This window comes from Nycticebus coucang, chromosome 2, assembly GCF_027406575.1.
Source record: "Nycticebus coucang isolate mNycCou1 chromosome 2, mNycCou1.pri, whole genome shotgun sequence".
In the NCBI taxonomy this organism is placed as follows: Eukaryota; Metazoa; Chordata; class Mammalia; order Primates; family Lorisidae; genus Nycticebus; species Nycticebus coucang.
The window spans coordinates 152,269,719-152,295,861 of NC_069781.1; the positions used below are offsets into that span (position 1 = coordinate 152,269,719).

At 40.7% G+C, this 26,143-nt stretch overlaps 1 protein-coding gene across 5 annotated transcripts in view; it reads left to right on the forward strand.

Moving 5' to 3' along the window:
* RBL2 (RB transcriptional corepressor like 2) overlaps positions 1-26,143 on the forward strand; it is an 80,210-nt gene that overhangs the window by 24,278 nt on the left and 29,789 nt on the right. For 4 of the 5 annotated variants that reach the window (XM_053601791.1, XM_053601802.1, XM_053601818.1 and 1 more), the window contains exons 9-17: positions 1,559-1,725; positions 5,447-5,556; positions 6,403-6,506; positions 10,395-10,532; positions 11,301-11,465; positions 11,945-12,056; positions 20,044-20,313; positions 20,519-20,799; positions 20,888-21,064. In XM_053601791.1, the coding sequence (XP_053457766.1) occupies positions 1,559-1,725; positions 5,447-5,556; positions 6,403-6,506; positions 10,395-10,532; positions 11,301-11,465; positions 11,945-12,056; positions 20,044-20,313; positions 20,519-20,799; positions 20,888-21,064 (1,524 nt within the window). The remainder of the gene's footprint in view (positions 1-1,558; positions 1,726-5,446; positions 5,557-6,402; positions 6,507-10,394; positions 10,533-11,300; positions 11,466-11,944; positions 12,057-20,043; positions 20,314-20,518; positions 20,800-20,887; positions 21,065-26,143) is intronic. The other variant, XM_053601808.1, reaches the window with a different exon arrangement.

The window sequence follows — 26,143 nt, forward strand, 5'->3', positions numbered from 1 at the left end:
CGAGGGTTGTGTCTGAATGTTCTGGGGTGGTCAGGGTACAGATGGCTTTTAAAGCCACGGAATAAAGAGCGATTACTCAGCAGTAAGAATTGATAAGAGAATAAAAGAGGTTGAAGGAACATCCTAATGTTTAAAAAAATACCAACATACCATTTATACCTGAGTTAAAGACACCCTCCTCCCGATCATAATGCCCAGGAAGGTTCCCGCTAAGCCGTTGACCGGTGCTGCCCGGAGGCACCGAGCTGGCTCTGCGGACTCTGGGCAGGAAGCTGTGTGGGTTGACACGTCTGAGTTCCTCTGAACCCGCTGCTGCGTGTGGGGGACGTGGCTATGTGCGCTGACTGCTGTCCCTTCTCCTGTACACGTACACACACCACCCGCACTGCTGCGTACACAGGGAAGAAGCTGGCTGGAAGAAACTAAGTCCGGGTGCATCTTTTGAATGCAGTTAATCTATGCAGATTATTTTACTTTAGGAAAGATTTCTTTAAAACAAAAGGAAGTTCTGAGCTCTGCTGTCGTTTAGAACATGGAGAAAGCATATAGATTTATTGTTTATAGATAATGAATTTTTATGCTTTCCCGTACCGTATGGAACTTGAATAGTTTGCTCTGTTGCCAGGTAAAAGTTTTCCTAGGTGTTTTTAAAACTAACTCTAGAGTAAGTACTTTTACTACACAAGGAAATTTGGTTTATCTTGAATATTAAAAGATATTAAGCTCTCTTAACATTTCAGAGTCTATTTGAAAAATGAGAAAAGATATCTTCCTAGCATATGTGGTCATGCTTAAATTCTTTGACACTAAGTCATATCTTTTTCATATTTATATTTAAGAATGTTAACTTTTAACTTATTTCTCTGAATTGTACTTTAGGGGGAAAACCCATGAGAGATCCTAGTAACTAAAGGTAGAGGAAGGGCAGGAAGCTGGATGAGGCTGTTGTCCTGTGTCAGGGACATTCTGTTGCCTTTTGAAGAATGTTCTGTCCTCTCCCTCTGAAGCAAATTTGAGGATTTACGTGGGCTTTTGTTAAATCATGGATTTTATTTGGGCCAGATTTAATTCATGGTTCTTTGGTCAATCTGTGTTTACAAAAACAGCAGTAGATGAGAGCTGTGAAATTCCCTTTCTCAGGGATGAGAGTGATATTAATTATTTCGAGTGAGTATAAAGTTCATCTTTGCCTTCACACTTCCATTTTAAAGGAGGGATAATAGGGAGCTATACCTTATCTTAAAGGTTTAACTTTTAAGAGACTAACTTTTAGTTAACTAAGATACAGATTATCCTTTCACACTTCTTCACATGGGCCGTGTTTGCTCTTAGTTTAAATTCCAGGAATGGTGATATTCCTGGAATTTGAGGAATTGAGGGATATTTGAGTTACTAAAATTTATTGTTTTTGTGATCCAAATTTTGTGTTTTTATGATCAAGTTTCACTGGCTTGAATGCCCATTTGTGATTTAAAGTCTTTCTGACCTAAAATAATATGTGTGTGTGTGTGTGTGTGTGTGTATGTGTGTTTTAATTCTACTTAATTTTTCTCTTTAGTCGAAAGCACTTAGAATCTCCACACCACTTACTGGTGTGAGGTACGCCAAGGAGAACAGCCCCTGTGTGACTCCGGTTTCTACAGCGACGCACAGCTTGAGTCGTCTTCACACCGTGCTGACAGGCCTCAAGAATGCACCCAGTGAGAAACTGGAACAGATTCTCAGGTTAGTTTGAACCCTGGGCCAAGATTTGCTTGTTGATTTTTTTTTTTTGAGACAGAGTTTCAAGCTGTCACCCTGGGTAGAGTGCAGTGGTGTCATAGCTCACAGCAACCTCCAACTCTTGGGCTCAAGTAATCTTCTTGCCTCAGTTTTTCTTTTTTTTTTTTGGTTGCAGTTTGGCCCAGGCTGGGTTCAAACCCGCCACCCTCGGTATATGGGGCCAGCGCCCTACTCACTGAGCCACAGGTGCTGCCCCTTGCCTCGGTTTTTCTATTTTTAGTAGAGACAGGGTCTCACTTTTACTTAGACTGGTCTTGAACTTGTGAACTCAAGCTATCCACCCGCCTCAGCCTCCCAGAGTGCTGGATTACAGGCATGAGCCACTGTGATTTTGATTATTTTCCCATTTACTATTTTAATTTTTCACTATTAGTGCCTTAATTCACCCATTAATAATTTTATTTTTATTTTTTTATTTTTACATATACATGTATTTATTAGGTTTCCATTTTTTGCCTTCACAAAATTAAAGAGGCTTAAAATTTTACAACAATAACAATGTTTAAGATAAGGACTAGAAACAAAAACCGCGTAAAGAATAAACAAACATAAATACATTCAGAAAAGAAATCAGAGAATTAATGCATCGAAATATTAAGCAATAATAATAATAATAATAATGCAAAGAAAGTAACATTCACATTGTCAAATAAGAGTATGTCTATTATAGAATGCTTTGACTCAGATTCAGTATGGAGTCATCAGTTAACTTCTTTTTTTTTTTAAGTCTCAAAAAATAGACAACTAATATTTATAAATAAAAGTAAAAGATAATTTCAAAAAACAGATCATGCCAAATCTTATAGATAATAGAAAAAGAAGAAACGCTTCAAAATCATTCTACTTGATCTGGGTACACCTGATATTAAGATTGGAGAGAATATATTATTATAAAGGGAAAATTACAAACATATTTCACTTATAAATGAGGATGCAATATCCCAAACAACATATTAACAAGTTGAATTAAAAATTAATGTTTAAGTAATGTACTTTGGTCAAAATTAAATAATTTTATATCAGTTGCATGCTCAGTCCTGTTGTTAGTCCATAGAGGACCTAGCAATGTAAGATGTATAAATAGAAGATCAGAAATCTTTAATGTAGTACTGGTCCTAATTAAGGACAATTAAGGTCACGGTGGGGGTGGGGGAAGGGGAGAGCAGAGAGAGAAAGAAGGAGGGAGGGGTGGGGAAACGAAGAGCAGAGAGAGGAAGGAGGGAGGGGGTTGGGGCCTTGGTGTGTGCCACACCTTTGCGGGGCAAGACATGATTGCAAGAGGGACTTTGCCTAACAAATGCAATCAGTGTAACCTGGCTTATTGTACTCTCAATGAATCCCCAACAATTAAAAAAAAAAATGTAGTCCCGGTCCTCTGATCTCCCGAGACTGTAGGAAGGAATATCAGTCAGTTTCAGTGAAAAGCACAGGGGAGTGAATCTCATTATCTTGTGTATAACCTTTGGTAAGCTGATTTGAAAAGCGACCTCCAAGGTCCTTCCTAGTCCTAAAACTTTATGATTTGATGACATAGGTAGGACCCCATTTTATTTGTGGTGGTATGGCGTCAAGAAGACTCTAGGGGTCAGGGATGGTGGGTCACACCTGTAATCCCAGCACTCTGGGAAGCCAAGGCGGGTGGATGGCTTGAGCTCAGGAGTTGGAGGCCAGCCTGAGCAAGAGCCAGACCCCGTCTCTACTAAAAATAGAAAAACTAGCTGGGAGTAGTGGTGGGCACCTATAGTCCCAGCTACTTGGGAGGCTGAGGCAAGAAGGATCACTCAAGCCCAGGAGTTTGAGGTTGCTGTGAGCTATAATGCCACTCTACCCAGGGTGACAGAGCGGGACTCTGTCTCAAAAAAAAAAAAGAAGAAGAAGAAGAAGAAGAAGACCCTGTGTACACGCCTAAGAAAATTTCCACTCATGGGTTTACTAAATGCCCAGGCTGACAACTTTTCGTTTCATCCCAGCTAAGTCTACATGTCCTCTTCCTAACTTAGGTTTTTCAAATGGACCTTGTTTGCCTTGAATATAGAATCTTTTCATAAATACATTTTAGAAGCCTGTCTTGGTCTCTCTACCTTCCAGATGTCTTTACAGTTTCAACCAGGCATAATAGCTTCTCTAATCTTAAAGTGCCATTAGTGGAATTAAAACTTACCAGTAGATACTAGGTAAAACTAACAGGTCCAGTTTTCACAAAAAGGTGTGTATTCATAAATAAAATTCTGCTTATATTATATATAATGTTCAGTAGTTATCCTAATGGGATTATAACTGATTTTTATTTTCTTCGTAATTTCCTAAACTTGCTTCATTTTTACAAGAAATATGTGTATTTGTGATCAAGATAAAAGCATAAAAAATTGTTACAAAAAAAGCCCAATCACACAATTTGTGTGATGCCTTTTCATTGAACGTGTATTGCTTTGTTTTTTTTTTGTAGAGACAGAGTCTTACTTTATGGCCCTTGGTAGAGTGCCGTGGCCTCACACAGCTCACAGCAACCTCCAGCTCTTGGGCTTACGCGATTCTCTTGCCTCAGCCTCCCGAGCTGCTGGGACTACAGGCACCCACCATAACACCTGGCTATTTTTTTGTTGCAGTTTGGCCGGGGCTGGGTTTGAACCCGCCACCCTCGGTATATGGGGCCGGCGCCCTACTCACTGAGCCATAGGCGCCGCCGCCGCCCCCCCACCCCCCCATATTGCTTTCTAATAAAGGAAATGAATGTAAACCTTGTTTAGAGGGAACAATTGTAGAAGGTCATTAACAGTTTGCATTAGTGCATGGTGTACGTTATATACCCCCCATTCTGTTTTCTGCTAGAAGTTCTTAATGGAAGTTGTCCTGCCCTCAAGAGAAATAGTTGAGAGCAAGTTTGGTTATCAGTAATTGGGGATATGTGGGGTGAGTGGGGGCCAGTTACACGTATCAGACGGGCCCAGGCCCACGTTGCTGAACTTACCGCAGTAAGTTATAATCCCACTCAAAATAGTAACACCGCCACCTTGATAAGGAAGGGGGGACCTCTTGTGTTTGTTTGCTTTTGTTTTGAGATGGGGCCCTGCTATCTCGCCTGGGGCAGAATATAGAACACTGTGGTGTCATAGTTACTGCCATCTCACCTTCTCTGGCTCGCGGGATTCTCTTGTCTCAGCCTTTCAAGTAGCTGGGACTCTAGGCGTGTGCCACTGTGCCCCGCTTATTTGTCTCCTTTTATTTTGAGACAGAGCCTTACTTTGTCGCCCTCAGTAGAGTGCTGTGGCATCATAGCTCACAGCAACATCAAAGTCTTGGGCTCAAAGCAGTCCTCTTGTCTCGGCCTCCCTGGTAGAGGACTGCGGGCACCCACCACAGCACCCAGCTATTTTTGAGAGATGGGGTTTCACTCTTGCTTATGCTGGTCTCAAATTCCTGAGCTTAAGCAGTGTACCTGCCTCTGCCTCCCAGAGTGCTGGGATTACAGGGCCTGAGCCACCGTACCTACACATTTCTGGCTTTAAATGTTCCTCCTGCCTCAGCCTCTCAGGCTGCTCATATTACAGGCACGAGCTCAAGCAATCCTCCCAGGCCCAAAGTGTTAGGATTATAGGCGTGAGCCACCATGCCCAGATGCAGCAAGATCTTTAATTAGAGAATTTCTCTTTTTTTTGGTTTTTAGGACATGTTCCAGAGATCCAACTCAGGCTATTGCTAACAGACTGAAAGAAATGTATGAAGTATATTGTCAGCATTCCCAGCCCGATGAAGATTTTGGCAATAGTGCTAAAGGTAAATTTTAATATTGTCCATACTGCTCTGCTCTTTGATGTTTCTTGTTAATGAGTCAGAAATAAGAGGAAAGGATTTCTGACTTTAGACCAAGGGCTAGAATATAGCTGCCTAATTTTTCTGTCAACAAAGTGATTTCTGAGCCTTTTCAGTAAGAGAGAGATTTTAGGGTGACATATTTATCACGTTGGTCTTCTGATGCTTTTTTACTTGCAGATCTTTAGTTTTCATTTAGTGATTCTTCAACCTATTAAGAAAAAGAGTAAATGTTTTGGCACAGTAACTGAGATAACGCCAGAAAGGCTATGTTAACCACTGTGATAAAAATGTGTCAAATGGTTTATGTAGTGAGTGTATGATGCCCCATAATCATATCATTATATACAGTTATGATTTAATAAAAAAAATAAAAATAAAAATAAAAAAAGAAAAAGAACATAAGATATGGCTTTTATATGTCCAAACCTGGCCTAGGAGTTGTTTGATCTTGTGAACTGGAACTAAGTGTGTGTGGAATAGTAAATCACTTACATGCTTCTTACCATAGAGCTGTTTTATTCAAGTATATAGGAAAAAGGCGGTTGTCAATCTCAATGAATGATATTATAGTTCTTTATACGCAAATTTCATGTCACAGTTTTAGAGAACCGTGAATTTTGTCATGAAGAAAATTAAAGTATCTTAGGGATAATTAAAACACCGATCGTAAGAAATGGATATTTCTGAAGCGTTGGGTTGGTTTATAAGTTTTGTTTGGTGCGTGAAGACAGAGGGGTGGGCCTTCATTTTCCGCCATGTTTATTTTCTTTTTTGTGCCATTTTTGTGTTTCTTAATTATTTCTACAGAAATTGCCAGCAAACATTTTCGTTTTGCAGAGATGCTTTACTATAAGGTCTTAGAATCTGTTATTGAGCAAGAACAAAAAAGACTGGGAGACATGGATTTATCTGTGAGTAAAACAGCAAATGGATTAATCGGCACAGTAAAATGTCATTTCCTTCCTGCCCACCACCCCCAAAAAGGAATTACTGAAGAAATAATATATAGCTTTGAGGGAATAAGATTGGCACCTAAGGAATCTTGTGTTCTGAGCCCTCTCCCCTTCAGTCCCCCATTTCAGCAGGCCACGCGTGATCGCGTATAACTCCTGAGGGTGGAAGATTCCGTAGTCAAAGATTCAAACATTTAGGCTTAACCTTAAGTTGCTAAATAACATGGAGTTTTTTTTTTGTAGAGACAGAGTTTCACTCTATTGCCCTCGGTAGAGTGCTGTGGCGTCACACAGCTCACAGCAACCTGCAACTCCTGGGCTTAGGCGATTCTCCTGCCTCAGCCTCCCGAGTAGCGGGGACTACAGGCGCCCGCCACAACGCCCGGCTATTTTTTTTGGTTGCAGTTTGGCCGGGAACATGGAGTTTTTAATGCAAGCATTATACAGCCAGAATAAATTGAGTATTGACTGGTTAGGACTTTTTTTATTTTTAAAAGATGGGGTTTTGCTGGGGAACTCAGGCTGGAAGCACAGTGGCAGGATCATAGTTCAACGTGACATCCAGACCCTGGGCTTGAGCCATCGTCCTGCTTTAGCCACCCAAGCAGCTAGGATTGGTCTGCACCACCATGCCTGGCTAATTAAAAAAAGTTTTTAGAGACAGAGGTTTCAATATGTTGCCCAGATTGGTCTCAAATTCCTGATATAATGTGATCCTGCCATCTTGGCCTCCCAAAGTGCTAGAATCATAGGCGTGAGCCACAGTGCCCGGCCTGGATAGAATTTTAGCATAAACATTCAACCATTCCTCTTTGGCTAAGAAAATTATTTTTCCTAGATTTTTCTATAAATTTATATTTAATAACATCAATAAAAACTTTTTGAAAAGCTAATTTTTAAAATAACATTTCAAAGAAAATTATAAAACTGACCAGTATTCTAATTCCTTGTAACTATTTACATTTTTTTTTTTTTTTTTGGCCTGGGCTGGGTTTGAACCCGCCACCTCTGGCATATGGGACCAGCGCCCTACCCCTTTGAGCCACAGACGCTGCCCTACATTTATTTTTTTATATATAAAAAATGGCTACATAGGCTGTATTCACTTAAAGAGCTGTTTTGTGACTTAATTTTTTTGTGTGAAAACATACAGAAGGGTGTAAAAACATAGCTGTAGTTTAGCAGCTAATAAATAATGTCTTCTGGTAAGATGTTCGTAATAGTTCCCCTTCAGCTATTTTGAGTTTTAATTCAATGTCATTAATGCAGTTCAGTCCAGTGTTGTGTAATCACCACCACCAGATCTATCTCCAGAACTCTGTCACCCCGAACTGCACGTGTATCCTGGTTAAATGCTCCCTCCCCATTGGCCCCTCTCCCGATACCCACCGTCTACTTGGGTTCTATGAACTTACCTATTGTAAGCAGCTCAGTCAGCTGAATCACCCCGTGTTTGTCCTTTTGGGTCTGGCTTACCTCATCTTCATGTAGCATCATGGGTTCAGGGTTCATCCAGGTTGTAGCCTATCTGAGAACTTCATCCCTTCTTCAGGCTGAATCAAAGTCCGTTGTATCTGGACTGCATTTTGTTTATCATCTGTTGGGGACTTCTGGGTTGTTTCTAGATCACGCTGCTACGAATATTGGTGGACAAGTATCTTTTTAAGTCCCTGCTTTCAGTTCTTTCATTCCATTTCGTACCTAGAAATGGAATTGCTGGACCCTCTGGCAATTCTATGTGTAACTTTTTGAGGCAGGGCCATTGCTGTGTACATGCCCCCCAGCCACGCACGAGGGTTCAGTTTCTGCACACGTTTGTCACTTCCTCCTGTTCTTTCGATGGTGTCCATCCTCCTGGGTGAAGTTGGGATCTCCAGGTGCTTTGGTTTGCATGTCCCTGAAGACTGTGACGCTGGATGTCTTTTCATGTGTTGGCTCTTTTAGACTTCCTTTAAAGAAATTCAAGTCTGTTGAAGTACTTTTTTATTTTGATTATTTGCTTTTTGTCAACCAGTGGTATGTCTGGATATTAATCCTTTATCAGATATTGACTTGCCAGGGTTTTCTCCCATTCTGTGGTCATCAATTTACTTTGTCTCCTTTCCTGCACAAAAGTTTTTAATTTTGATGAAATCCAATTTATCTTTTTTGTTGCCTGAGTAACTTTTAAATTAAAAAATAACAAATGTTTATAAATAACTTTGGAAAATTATAAGCTAAAAGAAGAAAATAAAAGTCATCTGTGATAATATAATCTTGGGATGAATGTGTTGACTTTGGGTAGATGGTCACCTAGTCAGTCACTTGCCTGCCTTTCATCTATTTTTTTATAGCAGTAGCCTGTTTTGAAACATCTTTCAACACCATTATTCTCTAAGCATCGGGATTGTTGGTTAGGGGTGTAAACTTTTTCATTAGTTATATTTCATAATATAACAGGTTTTTAAGTCTTATAATTTTTTTTTTTTTTTTTGGAGGCAGAGTTTCACTTTGTCACCCTGGGTAGAGTGCTGTGGCATCACAGCTCATAGCAATCTCAAACTCTTGGGCTCAAGTGATCCTCTTGCCTCAGTTTTTTATTCTTAGTACAGACTTAGTAGAGACTTAGGGGACTCGCTTTTGTTTAGGCTGGTCTCAAACTCGTGAGGTCGAGTGATCCACCTGCCTCAACCTCCCAGAGTGTTAGGATTACAGGCGTGAGCCACGTGTCCGGCCTAAGTCTTACACTTTTTAAAAATATTTTTTCTTGGGTGGCGCCTGTGGCTCAGTCGGTAAGGCGCCGGCCCCATATACCGAGGGTGGCGGGTTCAAACCCGGCCCTGGCCAAACTGCAACCAAAAAAAATAACTGGGCGTTGTGGCGGGCGCCTGTAGTCCCAGCTACTCGAGAGGTTGAGGCAAGAGAATCGCTTAAGCCCAGGAGTTGGAGGTTGCTGTGAGCTGTGTGAGGCCATGGCACTCTACTGAGGGCCATAAAGTGAGACTCTGTCTCTACAAAAAAAAAAATATATATATATTTTTTCTTTTTTAAAAATGGGCTTCTTTATACAGTAAGAAAAGTTTCATTAAGAAAACGAGCACATTGGAGAGGGAGGGAGGGGGATTGGTGGGATTACACCTGCGGTGCATCTTACAAGGGTACATGTGAAACTTAGTAAATGTAGAATATAAATGTCTTAATACAATAGCTAAGAAAATGCCAGGAAGGCTATGTTAACCAGTGTGATGAAAATGTGTCAAACGGTCTATAAAACTATGGTGCCCCATGATCTCATTAATGTACACAGCTATGATTTAATAATAAAATAAAATTTAAAAAAAAAGAAAAGAAAATGGGCACATTTTACTCAGAAAATAAGATTTTCTTTGATATTTTCATTTAACTGGGTATAAAATGTTTTTTAAGAATAAGCTAATATAGGGCAGTTCCTGTGGCTCAGTGAGTAGGGTGCTGGCCCCATACACTGAGGGTGGTAGGTTCAAACCCCGCCCTGGCCAAACTGCAACAAGAACAACAACAAAAAGAATAAGCTAATGTGACTCAGTGCCCATAGCACAGTGGTTACGGCGCCAGCCACATACAACGGGGGTGGCTTGTTTAAACCGGCCTGGGCCTGCTAAACAACAATGACAACTGCAACCAAAAAATAGCCGGGGGTTGTGGCAGGCGCCTGTAGTCCCAGCTACTTGGGAGGCTGAGGCAAGAGAATCGCTTAAGCTCAAGAATTTGAGGTTGCTGTAAGCTGTGATGCCATGACACTCTACCTAGGGTGACAAAGTGAGACTCTGTCTCAAAAGAAAAAAAAAAAGAATAATGTTTCTAAATGCTAATAACTTTATTTTATAGGGTATTCTGGAACAAGATGCATTCCACAGATCACTCTTGGCCTGTTGCCTTGAAGTCGTCACTTTTTCTTATAAGCCGCCTGGGAATTTTCCATTTATTACTGAAATATTTGATGTGCCACTTTATCATTTTTATAAGGTATTTTTTAAAAATATAATAATGAAGAAACTATAGATGAGACTAACTTCCTGTTGTTAGTCATTTAGTTCAAGTTAACATCTAAGAACATTTCTTGTTTTTAGTTACATGTTTAATCTCTATTTGGAGAGTAGAGAAGAAATAGAATCTTAAGATTTATATAAATTTTAATACTGTATTAAAGCTCTATTTTGCATAAAAGTTTCATTTGATTCCTTTTATCTAATAAAAGCTTTTAAAATGCTGTGATTTTATGAGCTAATGAGGCTTTAAAAAAAAGCAGCACACATCACTAGCTAATCTTATATAGCAGCCTTTTATTATTTTATGAAAATTAAAATTGATAGAGTCAGAAAAAAATAAGTTCCCTTTCATACGTTATAAAGAGGTCTGGAGTTAAAATAGTGATTTGGTAGGTGTTTCCTTCTTGATACTGATATAGCATATGAGCTTATCATAACTTTCATACAGTAGTCAAAACTAAATTTTATAGTGGCATAGGTTGAATGTTTAGAGAATTTTTATTTGAAATTTTATAATATTTTTTAACCTTAATACATAAGGCATGTTTTTTCATTTAAAAATTTCAAAAGTATAGTATATAAAAGATTTTGTAATTCATACTTGTAGTTTAAATAATATTTACAAACAGTGAAAAGAAGAGTAGCTGCTTCTTTTCAGCTTGTAATTTTTGATGAATTTATTTATGAAATATTTACAAATATTTACTAATTATTAAATGAACCAGGCCATTTTTCTTGATTTCAGGTGATAGAAGTATTTATAAGAGCCGAAGATGGGCTTTGTAGAGAGGTGGTGAAACACCTTAATCGGATTGAAGAACAGATCTTAGATCATTTGGCATGGAAACCGGACTCCCCACTCTGGGAGAGAATTAGAGACAATGAAAATGGAGTTCCTACGTGTGAAGAGGTTTGTGAAAATATCTTAACATCTTTTTCTAAGAAAAGTACATAGAGAGCAATTATAGTATCTTCCTTTTAGGAGGTAGGAGGGTAGCAGTTGGGTTTAAGGTATATAACCCAAATCAAAGAGAAAACAAGACTCAAATAATTTCTCATTGCCCCAGGGTTTCAGTGACAGAATAAAATTTCAGTGTTCTTTCTTGATTTCCTGATCAAGTTTCTGTCTCTTAGAGTGGTTGATGTTCCGACTCTCCAAATAAATAAAGTTGATTCATACTTAGTATCAAATTACCAGGTTTTGAATTTTTAAAGACTGCCAAAACTTTTTAAATGTAGTATGAAAATGGAAAAGACAGCTGATTTTATTTTGATGGGATAACTAATGAACCAAGCTAGTTTTTTTCTTTTGCCTTGGATAATTTATTCTACTTTTTATTAAAATGCTTTTTTTGGATATTACCATTCTGTATAAACCATTCTTTGTAGGTCATGCCTCCTCAGAACCTGGAAAGAGCAGATGAAATTTGTCTTGGTGGTTCCCCTTTGACTCCCAGAAGGGTGAGTGAAGTTCGTGCTGATACCGGAGGACTTGGAAGGAGTAAGTTTAAAATACTAGGGGGACTATTTGGGGGCCTAATATCTGAACATTTAAATTTCATTTAAACCTACAAATATATTTAATAGGGCATATATAATAGAAAATATACTATGCATTTTAGCAACATATAGATCACTTAAAAGAAATGCTTTTAAAGAATATTTAAGAACACAGAAAAGTACAAAACACCAGCTGTTTTTAGAGGCAAAGTCTCACTCTGGCTTAGGCTGGTCTCAAACCTATGAGCTCAGGCAACCCACCTGCCTCTGCCTTCCAGAGGGGTAGGATGACAGGCATGAGCCACCGTGCTCGGCCTACAAATATCTATTAAAAAGAATAGGATCATACCCTCAATGAATCCCCAACAATAAAAAAAAAAAAGAAAAAGAAAAAAAAGAATAGGATCATGCTTGTCATCCTAGCACTCTGAGAGGCCAATGCCAGAGAAACACTTGAGGCCAGGCGTTCTAGACCAGCCTGAGTAAGAGCGAAACCCCATCTCTACAAAAATAGTAGGGTGCAGTTATGTCCCTGTGGTCTTAGCTACTTGGGGAGCTGAGGTAGGAAGATCACTTGAGCTTAAGACTTTGAGGTTGCAGTGAGCTATGATGCCACCGTACTTTAAAGTGGAAGACAGAGCAAGAACCTATCTCAAAAAAAAAAAAAAATGGATAGGCTGGGTATGGTGGCTTACATCTATAATTCTGGACCTCTGGGAAACCGAGGGCTGTAGGTAACTTTTAACTCAGAAGTTGAAACCAGGCTGAGCAAGAGTGAGAGCCCTGTCTATACTAAAAATAGAAAAACTAGCTGGGTGTTGTGGCAGGCACCTGTAGTCCCAGCTACTCAGGAGGCTGAAGCAAGAGGATCAATTGAGCCCAGGACTTTGAGGTTGCTGTCAGCTGTGATGCTACATCTCTCTAGCCTGGGCAACAGAGTGAGACTCTGTCTCAAAAAAAAAGAAAAAAGATAGAATGCCATACATTTAATATGATCCCTATTTTTTTTTTTTTTTTTTTGTAGAGACAGAGTTTCACTTTATTGCCCTCGGTAGAGTGCCGTGGCGTCACACAGCTCACAGCAACCTCCAACGCCTGGGCTTAGGCGATTCTCCTGCCTCAGCCTCCCGAGTAGCTGGGACTACAGGCGCCCGCCACAACGCCCGGCTATTATGATCCCTATTTTTAAAGTATATTTATCTATAAGCATACAAAAGGTGAAAATGGGAAAAACTAAACTATTAAGAATGATTTTGTTGGGTGATAGAATTCCTGTAATTTCTGTAATAATTTTTAGGCAAATATGTTATTTTAAGATTAGGAGAAAATAAAGCTTCACAATCCCGTTGAGTACAGACAAGCCAGTGAGGTAAGAGGAGGGACCATGTTTGGCTTCAACTCTGTCAGTTGGGAAGTGCGACCCTGGTCAATGTGACAGGGGTGCTGCCCTAAAAGGACAGAAAAGCAGTCTTGCTGTGCATCCAGTTTGCATTGCACGCAGCTCCTTAGATTTGCCAAGTGCCGGGCGCACGGTTTTGCTGTGCATCCGGTTTGCATTCCATGCAGCTCCTTAGATTTGCCGGTGCGGGGTGCACGGTTTTGCTGTGCATCCGGTTTGCATTCCACGCAGCTCCTTAGATTTGCCGGGTGCGGGGCGCACGGTTTTGCTGTGCATCCGGTTTGCATTCCACGCAGCTCCTTAGATTTGCCGGGTGCGGGGCGCACGGTTTTGCTGTGCATCCGGTTTGCATTCCACGCAGCTCCTTAGATTTGCCGGGTGCGGGGCGCACGGTTTTGCTGTGCATCCGGTTTGCATTCCACGCAGCTCCTTAGATTTGCCGGGTGCGGGGCGCACGGTTTTGCTGTGCATCCGGTTTGCATTCCACGCAGCTCCTTAGATTTGCCGGGTGCGGGGCGCACGGTTTTGCTGTGCATCCGGTTTGCATTCCACGCAGCTCCTTAGATTTGCCGGGTGCGGGGCGCACGGTTTTGCTGTGCATCCGGTTTGCATTCCACGCAGCTCCTTAGATATGCCGGGTGCGGGGCGCACGGTTTTGCTGTGCATCCGGTTTGCATTCCACGCAGCTCCTTAGATTTGCCGGGTGCGGGGCGCACGGTTTTGCTGTGCATCCGGTTTGCATTCCACGCAGCTCCTTAGATTTGCCGTGTGCGGGGCGCACGGTTTTGCTGTGCATCCGGTTTGCATTCCACGCAGCTCCTTAGATTTGCCGGGTGCGGGGCGCACGGTTTTGCTGTGCATCCGGTTTGCATTGCACGCAGCTCCTTAGATTTGCCGGGTGCGGAGCGCACGGTTTTGCTGTGCATCCGGTTTGCATTGCACGCAGCTCCTTAGATTTGCCGGGTGCGGGGCGCACGGTTTTGCTGTGCATCCGGTTTGCATTGCACGCAGCTCCTTAGATTTGCCGGGTGCGGGGCGCACGGTTTTGCTGTGCATCCGGTTTGCATTGCACGCAGCTTCTTAGATTTGCCGGTGCAGGGTGCACGGTTTTGCTGTGCATCCGGTTTGCATTCCACGCAGCTCCTTAGATTTGCCGGGTGCGGGGCGCACGGTTTTGCTGTGCATCCGGTTTGCATTCCACGCAGCTCCTTAGATTTGCCAGGTGCAGGGTGCACAGTTTTCCTGTGCATCCGGTTTGCATTCCACGCAGCTCCTTAGATTAGCCAGGTGCAAGGTTTACTTTTGTATATGTGAGACATAATATATTTTTTAAAATAGTAATTCTGTAAATCCAGAGTTCCAAATCTGGGAATGCTATTAGCAGAACATTGTTTCTGGATCAGTTTTATAATATAATTGATAGGCACTGGCTGTAGAAGAAAGGTCAGTTTAATGTCAGGAATCACTCCCAGGCAGCGTATACTCAATGAACGTGAGTTACCTGTATGAAAACGTCCTTGTTTTTCAGAGAGGTGTCACAGTGGCCAAACTCTCTGCCATTGCCCCCTCAGACCCACCCCAGATCTGTCAGCTGGTCTTTCTGTTTCTGTAGAGGTTCTCCCTCTTCTAATCTGTAGATTAGGACTTTAATAAACTTAATTGTCTTTGTACTTACCACCTCCCCATTTTCCTGAAGTCTCTTGCTACTTTACAAAAAAATTGATCTTCATGAATTTTTTCAGATTCTGCAGCTTTGTACCAAATACACAACAAATATATTTTCTTTTGCATCATGAGGAAATGTTAAGCCACAGTCTATTGGATACTCCTGTCAGTACATCTGATGACTTCCCTGCATATATTTTGAAATTTTATAATATGCAGTTTTTACAGGTGGACACAGAGGAGAGAAATGAATGCCTCTCAAAAATTCAGACACTGGTGCGAATGCTTTAAAGTAGACTAATTCACAGTGGATATAGAGCTGGGGTGTCCAACCCACAGTCCGCACGTGGCCCAATGGTATGAATGTGGCCCAACACAAAATTGTAAACTTACTGAAAAGATTATGAAATTTCTTCTGTGATTTTTATTGTGGACTCCATTGCACAGTTCTCGAGGGTGAACTCTGTAGACAACAACATTGTGTGGCAGTGTCTCGTAAAGTGAGCACACGCTTTCCCAAGGTGCACCTGCCCGGGTTCACTTTTACAGCGTGGCAGCTTCTAGTGTGTCATCTTCAGGCATAGACAGTTGAATCGACACCATCAGATGTTACATATGCTTGTGACTTGGTGAGGAGGCAATTATCGATAGTATTTCAGGCTTGGTGCCTGTCACTCAAGCAGCTAAGGCGCCAGCCACATACACTGGAGCTGGAGGGTTTAAACCCAGCCCAGGACTGCCAAACAGCAGTGACAGCAACAACCAAAAAATACCCAGGTGTTGTGGTAGGCGCCTATAGTCCCAGCTATTTGGGAGGCTGAGGAAAGAGAATCAGTTAAGCCCAAGACTTGGAGATTGCTGTGAGCTGTGATGCCAGAGCACTCAACCCACCATTGCAACATTGGGTGTTCAGCACTGTCAGAAGTCAGGCGTGCATTCTTACTGGATTATTCAGGGCACTTCGCTCCTTGGCAGCACCTCACACCCCACCCGTGCACTTGACAATCGGCCTCCTCACCCTGCGTCAGCAGCTGAGATGCGGACGGGCCCAAACCTTACTTTATATTCTCCTGTCAATTAAAATTCATGATAAAAGTAAATATAGTACCTTATTTATTATTTTTTCATCCCAGAATGGCTTCTACATCTCAAAAGAAAACAGAACCCCCCAAAATAACATATTATGGACGAAGGAAGATCGTTCAATGAAAAGTGGTTAGAGGACTACTTTTTTGTTGAGACGGCACTCTGCTTAATTTGTAGGGAATTTGTGCAAGTTTTCAAAGACTTATGATTTGAAAAGACATCAAATGCAAAAATATACTGCCAAATTCAATGCATGTGAAAGATTGTATCATAAGGACAAAGCTGATCTGAAAAAAGTCTGTCTTCTCAACAGAATTTTTTTAATTTTTACATATACATGTGTTTATTAGGTTTCCATTTTTTGCCTTCACAAAATTAAAGAGGCTTAAAATTTAATAATAATAACAGTGTTTAAGATAAGGACTAGAAACAAAAATCTCGCAAAGAATGAACGAACATACATACATTCAGAAAAGAAATCAGAGAATTGCTGTGAATTTCATAAGGGCCAAGGAAATCATTGCCAATTCCAGGAATTCCTTAAAAGTATCGATACCGACTACAGCACCATCGCTTACTTTTCACAAGTGAGATGGCAAGTTGAGTCCAAATGTTGAAGAGATTTTGTGATTTATAACATGCTATCAAGTCATTTATGGTATCAAAAACCAAATTTGGGCCAGAAATTAATGAAAACTGGCTTACAGATTTAGAATTTTTAGTGTAGATTTAACTGCTCATTTAAATGAGTTAAACATGTGTTTTCATGGTGAAAACCAACTTATCTGTACAACATATCAAACCATGACAGCATTCCAGATGAAAATGAAATCATAGCAAGCTCAAATTAAGGCAAACAATTTTATGCATTTTGACACATCGGCTAAACACAGTCCTGTGAGCAGCGAGAAATATACAGTCTTACTTTTTTATTTAAGAATTTGAAAAGAGGGCGGCGCGTGTGGCTCAGTCGGTAAGGTGTCGGCCCCATATACCGAGGGTGGCGGGTTCAAACCCGGCCCCAGCTGAACTGCAACCAAAAAATAGCCGGGCGTTGTGGCGGGCGCCTGTAGTCCCAGCTACTCAGGAGGCTGAGGCAGGAGAATCGCTTAAGCACAGGAGTTGGAGGTTGCTGTGAGCTGTGTGAGGCCACGGCACTCTACCGAGGGCCATAAAGTGAGACTCTGTCTCTACAAAAAAAAAAAAAAAAAAAAAAAAGAATTTGAAAAGAGATTTCAAGATTTCCGGGAAAATAATTCATATTTTGGCGCATTTGAGACTTCATTTTCATTGGACATAAATGTTAAATGCCAGTTTTCATACGGAGTGCATGCATAGCTGCGGTCTGATGCAGTGGCTCACGCCTGTAATCCTAGCACTCTGGGAGACTGAGGTGGGTGTATTACTTGAGCTCAGGAGTTTGAGACAGTGTGAGCAAGAGTGAGACCCCCATCTCTACTAAAAATAGAAAAACTAGCTGGGGGTAGTGGTGCACACCTGTCGTCCCAGCTGTCAGAAGGCTGAGGCAAGACAATTGCTCAAGCCCTAGACTTTGGGGTTGCTGTGGGCTATGATGACGCCACAGCACAGCACTCTACCCAGGGCACAGAGGGAGACTGTCTCAAAGAAAAAAAAAAAAAGAAAAGAAAAAAGAAAAACATTCGATCATGTCTCTTTAACTGGACTTTTATAGCTCCCGTCTTCCCAGAGATAACTATCCCGTGCTTCACAGTCACGCCTTATACATGTTGTTATTCTTGCCAGCACCTACATTTGTGAGCACAATTTTCATGAAGGAAGCACATTAAGAGTGACATTAGGGGCGGCGCCTGTAGCTCAAAGGAGTAGGGCGCAGGTCCTATATGCCGGAGGTGGCAGGTTCAAACCCAGCCCAGGCCAAAACTGCAAAACAAATAAATAAATAATAAAGAGTGAAATTAGAACCAAAGTATCTGATGAAGAACACCTTGAGAACTCACTGAGAATTGCGTCTACTTCCATCAAACCACATACTGATGCATTAGCTTCTCAAATACCATGTCAAATATCCCACTAGTTTTATGCTGTCTACTTTTAATTTTATAATAAAAAAAATCAAAAAACCCAAAGATATTTTATTAGTTGCATACTTAGGTACATATATTTTCTATTTTAGTGGACTCAAACTTGAGACCCGCTCAATGACTTTAAAAGGCCCTCTGGGCTGGGCACGGTGGTTCATGCCTATAATCCCAGCACTCTGGAAGGCTGAGGCAGGTGCATCCTTTGAGTTCTGGAGTTTGAGACCAGCCTGAGAAAAGAGCAAGATCCCATCTCTACTACAAATAGAAAAATCAGCCAGGCCTTGTGGCAGGCGCCTGTAATCCCAGCTACTCAGGAGGCTGAGGCAAGAGGATCACTTGAACTCAGGAGTGTGAAGTTGCTGTGAGTCAGGTTGATGCCATGGCACTCTAGCCAGGGCAAGGCAGTGAGACTCTGTCTCAAAAAATATATAAAAAATAAAAAACTCTTGGAACATGCCACTGCCTAATTAGGATTATTACATGAAGACATTTTTGCTTATCTATAGTGGCAGATATTACAGAAATTACGCATGGACTTTTTTGGTTTTTGCTCCTCAGCTTTTGTTAGTGCTTGTGTATTTAATGTTTGGCCCAAGATAACTCTTCTTTCAGAGACACCAAAAGGTTGGACACTCTGTAATAGAGTTTCTGTTTGGGGCGATGAAAAAATTTTAGAAATAGTTAAGAATATAATGCCACTGAATTGTACACTTTAAAATGGTTTAAGTGCCAAATTTTGTTACATATTTTACCATAATTATAAAATTTAATGGTATAAAATTAAATTTTATAAATATAAAATTTTAAAATTTCATTGTAGAATTCAATGCTTTCTGGCATTGAATGGGTGAAAATTTAAATGGGTGAAAAGCATGGTATGTGAACTATATCTCAAAGTTATTTTAAAAGATAAACTGTGCTTAATTAAATCCAAACCACGTATGTATACCTCTCCAAAGAATATTACTGAGCTTTAATAATTTTCTGTATGTGGAAAAAGACAGATGCAAATTTATAAAATGGGGGAGGGGAGCCTCCTGTATATCACACTGACATCAGCTCCCTCTGTCAAGTGGTGGCTTTATAGCGAAATTACATCTTATTTGAGTGTTAAGTAGAAGTTAAATAATAAATAAGGTTAAAAATATAGCAAATAGAATAAGGAGGCCGGTCGCGATGGCTCATGCCTGTAATCCCACCACTCTGGGAAGCTGGGATGGGCAGATCGCCTGAGCTCAGGAGTTTGAAACCAGCCTGAGCAAGATTGAAACTCCGTCTCTAAAAATACCTGGGTGTTGTGGTGGACATCTGTAGTACTAGCTACTTGGGAGGCTGAGGCAGGAGAATTGCTTGAACCCAAAGAGTTTGAGGTTGCTGTGAGCAGCGATGCCATCACATTCAACCAAGGATGACAAAGTGAGACTCAGTCTCAAAAAAATTAAAAGAAACGTAGAGAAGGTCCTTAAATTGCCCCTAAATCATGAAGGCCCTGTGGTAGCAGAGGAAAAAAGTCTAGTTTGGTTTAGGCGAAGGGGTAGTAGAGAAAGGAATACTCCAAGACAAAAAAATTACTTTTTAAAATTTTGCTCTCAGTAGTGTTGAGTTGAATTTTTATTAGTGGAATGTGGGTATGATATGACTCTGTAATTTTTGTTTGCTTCTTAAATTATGAAGTATTTCAAACTGTAATTTTTTTTTAACTGTTTAACAGCTTGGATGGAAGCCAGATCTGTCTCCTCGAGTTAAATGATCTGTTTGATTTGTTTCGACCTTAGGCATAACCTCTCCAACCACACTATATGACAGGTACAGCTCCCCACCAGCCAGCACTACCAGAAGGCGGCTATTTGTTGAGAATGACAGCCCCTCTGATGGAGGAACACCTGGGTGCATTCCCCCACAGCCCCTAGTCAATGCTGTCCCTGTGCAAAATGTATCTGGGGAAGCTGTTTCTGTCACACCAGTTCCTGGACAGACATTAGTCACCATGGCAACCGCCACTGTTACAGCTAACAATGGACAAACAGTAACCATTCCTGTACAAGGTAAGGAAAGCAGAGATGGATATTGAGTTCTTTCTTGGTGTTTATTGGAAAGGTACCTGGGATTTGGCTGAAGTGACTCAATATGGGACAGAGGGAATGATGGGGACAGGGGGATTGGAAAGGAGAAATTGGAAGAAAGCTCTGTCTGGACAACTTTCATCAACCTTTTTCTTCATGCTTTTTTTTCCTCTATAACAAACTGCAGGTATTGCCAATGAAAATGGAGGGATAACATTTTTCCCAGTGCAAGTCAACGTTGGTGGACAGGCCCAGGCTGTGACTGGCTCCATCCAGCCCCTGAGTGCTCAGGCGCTCTCTGGAAGTCTGAGCTCTCAGCAGGTGGCAGGAACAACTTTGCAAGTCCCTGGTCAAGTGGCTATTCAACAGATTTCCCCAGGTGGCCAACAGCAGAAGCAAGGCCAACCTTTAACCAGCAGCAATATTAGGCCTAGGAAGACCAGCTCTTTATCGCTTTTCTTCAGAAAGGTAATTTTTCATGTACCCCTATCGAAAACATGAGCTTGGGAAATAAAAGTGTTAAGCAAAGTTTCAGATGGTTTTGTTTATCTGTTAGGTTTACCACTTAGCAGGTGTCCGCCTTCGGGATCTTTGTGCTAAACTAGATATTTCTGATGAACTGAGGAAAAAAATCTGGACCTGCTTTGAGTTCTCCATAATTCAATGTCCTGAACTTATGATGGACAGACATCTGGACCAGTTATTAATGTGCGCCATTTATGTGATGGCAAAGGTGAGTGCCCTTTGGAATGGAAAAAGTAAAGATACTGCTTCTTTACTTAGAACATTTTTTTTTTTTTCTGATAGGGAAAGGAATGAGGAGTTTTATTTTTCTTTTTTCTTTCTTTTTCTTTATAGTTTTGGGTTCATTGAGGGTACAAAGAATTAGGATACACTAATTGCATTTCTTAGATAAAGTCCCTCTTGTAACTGTCCCACCCCCAAAGGTGTGCCATGACCTCCATCTCCCACTCTCCTTCCCTCTCCCCGCTCTCTCATTCCCCTATCCCTCATTCCCCTATCCTGGACCTTGCATTAGCTCATCTACTACCTTCGTGTTAGAATTGAGTACGTTGGATTCTTGCTTTTCCATTCTTGTGATGTTTTACTAAGAAGAATGTGTTCCACCTCCATCCAGGTTAATACAAAAGATGTAAAGTCTCCATCTTTTTAGTGGCTAAGTAGTATTCCACGGTATACATAATACCACAGCTTGTTAGTCCATTCCTGGGTTGGTGGGCAATTGAGCTGTTTCCACATTTTGGCAACTGAAAATTAAGCTGTGATAAACAATCTAGTGCAAATATCCTTATGATAAAAGGATTTTTTTTTCTTCTGGGTAGATGCCTAGTAATGGGATTTGCAGGGTCAAATGGGAGGTCCAATTTGAGTTCTTTGAGGATTCTCCATACCTCCTTCCCAAAAGTTTGTATTAGTTTGTAATCCCACCAGCTACTTAGAATATTTTTAACAGGTTTATTGAGATATAATTTATTGTATATCATATCATTCATCCATCTAAAATGTACAACTTAATGGGTCTTAGTATATTCACAGATCCGTGCACTCATCATTGCAATTTTAGAACATAATATTTCATTGTATGGTTATGCCATGGATTTTTGCTTTTGGGTTTTTTTTTTTTTTTTTTTTTTGAGACAGAGTCTTGCTCTGTCACCAGGCTGGAGTGCAGTGGCATCATCATGACTCAGCAGTCCTCCTGCCTCAGCCGCCTGAATAGGTGGGACTACAGGCTTCTGTCATGATGCCTGGCTAATTTTTCTATTCGTACCCTGTTTCCCCAAAAATAAGACAGTGTCTTATTTTCAGGTATGCTCCCAAAGATGCGCTAGGTCTTATTTTCAGGGGACGTCTTATCTTTCCTTATTTTCGGAGGATGTCTTATTTTTGGGGAAACAGGGTAGTAGAGACTGGGTCTCACTCTTTCTCAGGCTGATCTTGAACTCCTGTGCTCAAGCAATCCTCCTGGCTCAGCCTCTCAGAATGCTGGTATTACAGGAATGAATGACCACTCCTGGCCCACTACTGTATTTTTATCCATTTATCAGTTGATGGACACTAGGTTGTTTCTGCTTTGCAGCTTTTATGTGTAACACTGCTATTAGTATTTGTGTGCAAGCTTTTGTGTAGAGATGTTTTCATTTCTCCAGAGTGTGATCTTAGGAATGGTTTGCTGAGTCATATGCTAACTCTGTTTTAACCGTTTGAGGAAGTGCTAGACTGTTTTCCAAGTACTTGCCATTTTACTTTCTCCCAGTATATACAAGTGTTTTAATTTCAACACCTTTTTTTAACTTACTTTGTTTAAATAACTTACTGTGCAATCCCCATGATATAAAATCAACCATTTTAAAGTGAACAATTCAGTGGCATTTAGTACATTCACACTGTTGCTCACTCACTCCCTCTATCTAGTTCCAGAACATTTCCAACTCTGCAGAGTAAAACTCCTTACCCATTAAGTAGTTTCTCCCCATTCTCCTTCCCACAGCACCTGCAACCAGCAATTTCCATTCTGGTTTTATTGACTGATCTATTCTTGACAGTCTATATAACGGAATGATACAGTATGTGGTGGATGGCTTCTTAGGATAATGTTTTTGAGGCTTATCCATGTTGTGGCATGTATCTGTACTTTATCCTTTTCTATGGTTGAATGATACTCTCTTGTATGGATATACCACAATTTGTCCATTCATCCACTGATGGATATTTGCGCCATTTCTACTCTTTGGCAATAGTTAATAGTGCCCTTGTGAATGTGTAGATCCATGTACTTGTTTGAGTGCCTGTTTTCAGTCCTCTTAGGTAATACGTAGGAGTGGAATTGCAGGGTCATTTGAAGAACCATCTAGAGCAGCGGTTCTTAACCTTTAACACAGGAACTGTATTAAAGGGTCGCTGCATTAGGAAGGTTGATAACCACTGATCTAGAGTAAGGTGCGCCATGTTACATTGCTACCTGTAATATCTTTACATCCTTGCTGACTTTAAGTTTTTGAAATTATTAGGGTGGCACCTGTGGCTCAAGGAGTAGGGCGCTGGTCCCATATGCCGGAGGTGACGGGTTCAAACCTAGCCCCAGCCAAAAACCACACACACACAAAAAAAAAGAAATTATTGGGCAGTGCCTGAGGCTCAGTGGGTAGGGCACCAGCCCCATATACTGAGGGTGGCAAGTTTGAACCCGGCCCTGGACAAACTGCAACAAAAAATAGTCGAGTGTTGTGGTGGGCTCCTGTAGTCCCAGCTACTCAAGAGGCTGAGGCAAGAGAGGAATTGGAGGTTGTTGTGAGCTATGATGTCACGGCACTCTACCAAGAGCGATAAAGAGAGACTCTGTCTCTAAAAAAAAAGAAAAGAAAAGAAAAAGAAATTATTATAATAACCATCCCAGTAGTTATTAATGGTATCTCATTGTGGTTTTGATTTGTATTTCCCAAATGACCAATGATGCTGAGTATCTTTTATTGTAGTTTGTTGGTTATTATAATCTGAGTTCTTACTTGTAGCCATTCTGGTGCTTGTGAAGTGCTCTATCATTGTGGTTTTGATTTCCATTTGCCTGATATCAAGTATCATGTGCTTACTGGCCATTTGTATATCTTCTTTGGAGAAATACCTGTTTAAATCCTTTCCCCATTTTTAAATTGGCTTGGGCCATGGTCAGAGACTCAGAATAAACTTCTCTGAGTTTAAAACAATCAATCAAAAAATTGATAATTTTTCAGTTTATTATTGATGTGTTAAAGTTCTTTATATATCCTAGATATAATTATCTTGTCAGTATGTGATTTGCAAGTATTTTCTCCTGTGCATCATCGTTTCACTCACGTGATAGTGTCCTAGAAGCATAAAAGTTATAAATTTTGATGAAGTCCAGTGACCTATATTTTAGTTAGTGGCTTGTGCTTTGGGTGTCATATCATTGCCAAATCTGAGGTCATGAAGTTTTATTCCTTTGTTTTCTTTTGAGGTTTATAGTTTTTCTTGTATACTTTAATCGTTGATCTACTCTGAGTAATTTTTGTATGAGGTAGAAGTCCAATTTTGTTCTTTTGCATGTGGCTGTGTAGTTGTCCTAAACCATTGTTGAAAAGACTTTTTTTCCCCTACTAAATGGTCTTGGCACCTTTCTCAAAAATCAGTTGACCACAGGCACATGGGTTTATTTCTGGACTCTAAATTCTATTCCATTGGACTATATGTCTGTACTTAGTTAGTACCATAGTCTTTTGAATACTGTTGTTTTTTTATAAGTTTTGAAATTGAAAAATATGAGTTTTCCTACTATTTATTTTGGTTATACTAAGTCCCTTAAAAAGTGAATTTTAGAATCCTATTGTCAGTGTCACTAAGGAGTCAGCTGGGATTCTGATAGGGTGGCGTTGAATCTATAGATCAATTTGGGGAGTACTGCCATTTTAGTAATTTTAAGTCTGATCTATGAACATGGGATGTTTTCCATTCATTTATTTATTTTTTATTGAGACAGAGTCTCACTTTATCGCTTTCAATAGAGTCCTGTGGTGTCACACAGCTCACAGCAACCTCCAACTCCTGGGCTTCGGCGATTCTCTTGCCTCAGCCTCCCAAGTAGCTGGGACTACAGGCGCCCGCCACACCACAATGCCCGACTATTTTTTGTTGTTGCAGTTTGGCTGGGGCCAGGTTTGAACCGTCCACCCTCAGTGTATGGGGCCAGCACCCTACCCATTGAGCCACAGGTGCTGCCAGGATGTTTTCCATTTATTTGAATCTTCTATTTCTTTTAACAATGTTTTGTGCTTTTTATTTTTTATTTTTTTTTTTTTTGCAGTTTTTGGCCGGGGCTGGGTTTGAACCCACCACCTCTGGCATATGGGGCTGTCGCCCTACTCCTTTGAGCCACAGGCACCGCCCTGTTTTGTGCTTTTTAGTGTACATTTTGCATTTATTTTGTTAAACTTTTTTTCTGTTTCTATCACTAAAATGACAGGGTCTTAGGCTGAGCTTAAATTTCTGGATTCAAGTGATCTTCCTGCCTTTGCCTTATAAGTAATTGGGACTAAAGGGATGTGCCATTCTTCCTGGCTTGCATATTCTTTTTGATGCTATCCTAAATGCACTTGTTTCATTGTTGCTGTGTTCATTCCAAGTGTATAAAACACAATTTATTTTTGTTTACTTTTTAATTTTATTTTTAGCTGGCCCAGGCTAGGTTCTAACCTGCCACCCTCGGTGTATGAGGCTGGCGCCCTAACCACAGTGCTACAGGAGCCGAACCCACAATTCATTTTTGTATATTGATCTAGTATCTAGTAACCTTGCTGAACTTATTAGTACTAATAGTTTTTTAGTGGTTTCCTTGTGAGATTACATAATCTTGTAATTTGACTTCTTCTTGTCCAAGAAAGGGGGATGCCTTTTCCCCCCTTTTTCATTCCTAATTACCTTGGCCAGAACCTCCAGAACAATTTTTTTTTCCAAGATAGTTTTTTTTTTTTTTTTTTTTTTGAGACAGAGTCTCATTATGTCACCCTGGGTAGAATGCCGTGGCGTCACAGCTCACGGCAACCTCAAACTCTTGAGCTTAAGCGATTCTCTTGCCTCAGCCTCCCAAGTAGCTGGGACTGGGTTATTTTTTTACTAAAAAATGAAAAATAAACTCCTGGGAGCAAGATGGTGGCCGAGTAACAGCTTCCCTGCAACTGGGCATGGTGAGTCTGGGGAGATAAGACTCCAGGCATCTCTGGCTGGTGGGATCTGCCTATAATCATCCCTTTGAGGGATACAGGGAGTCAGCAAGGGC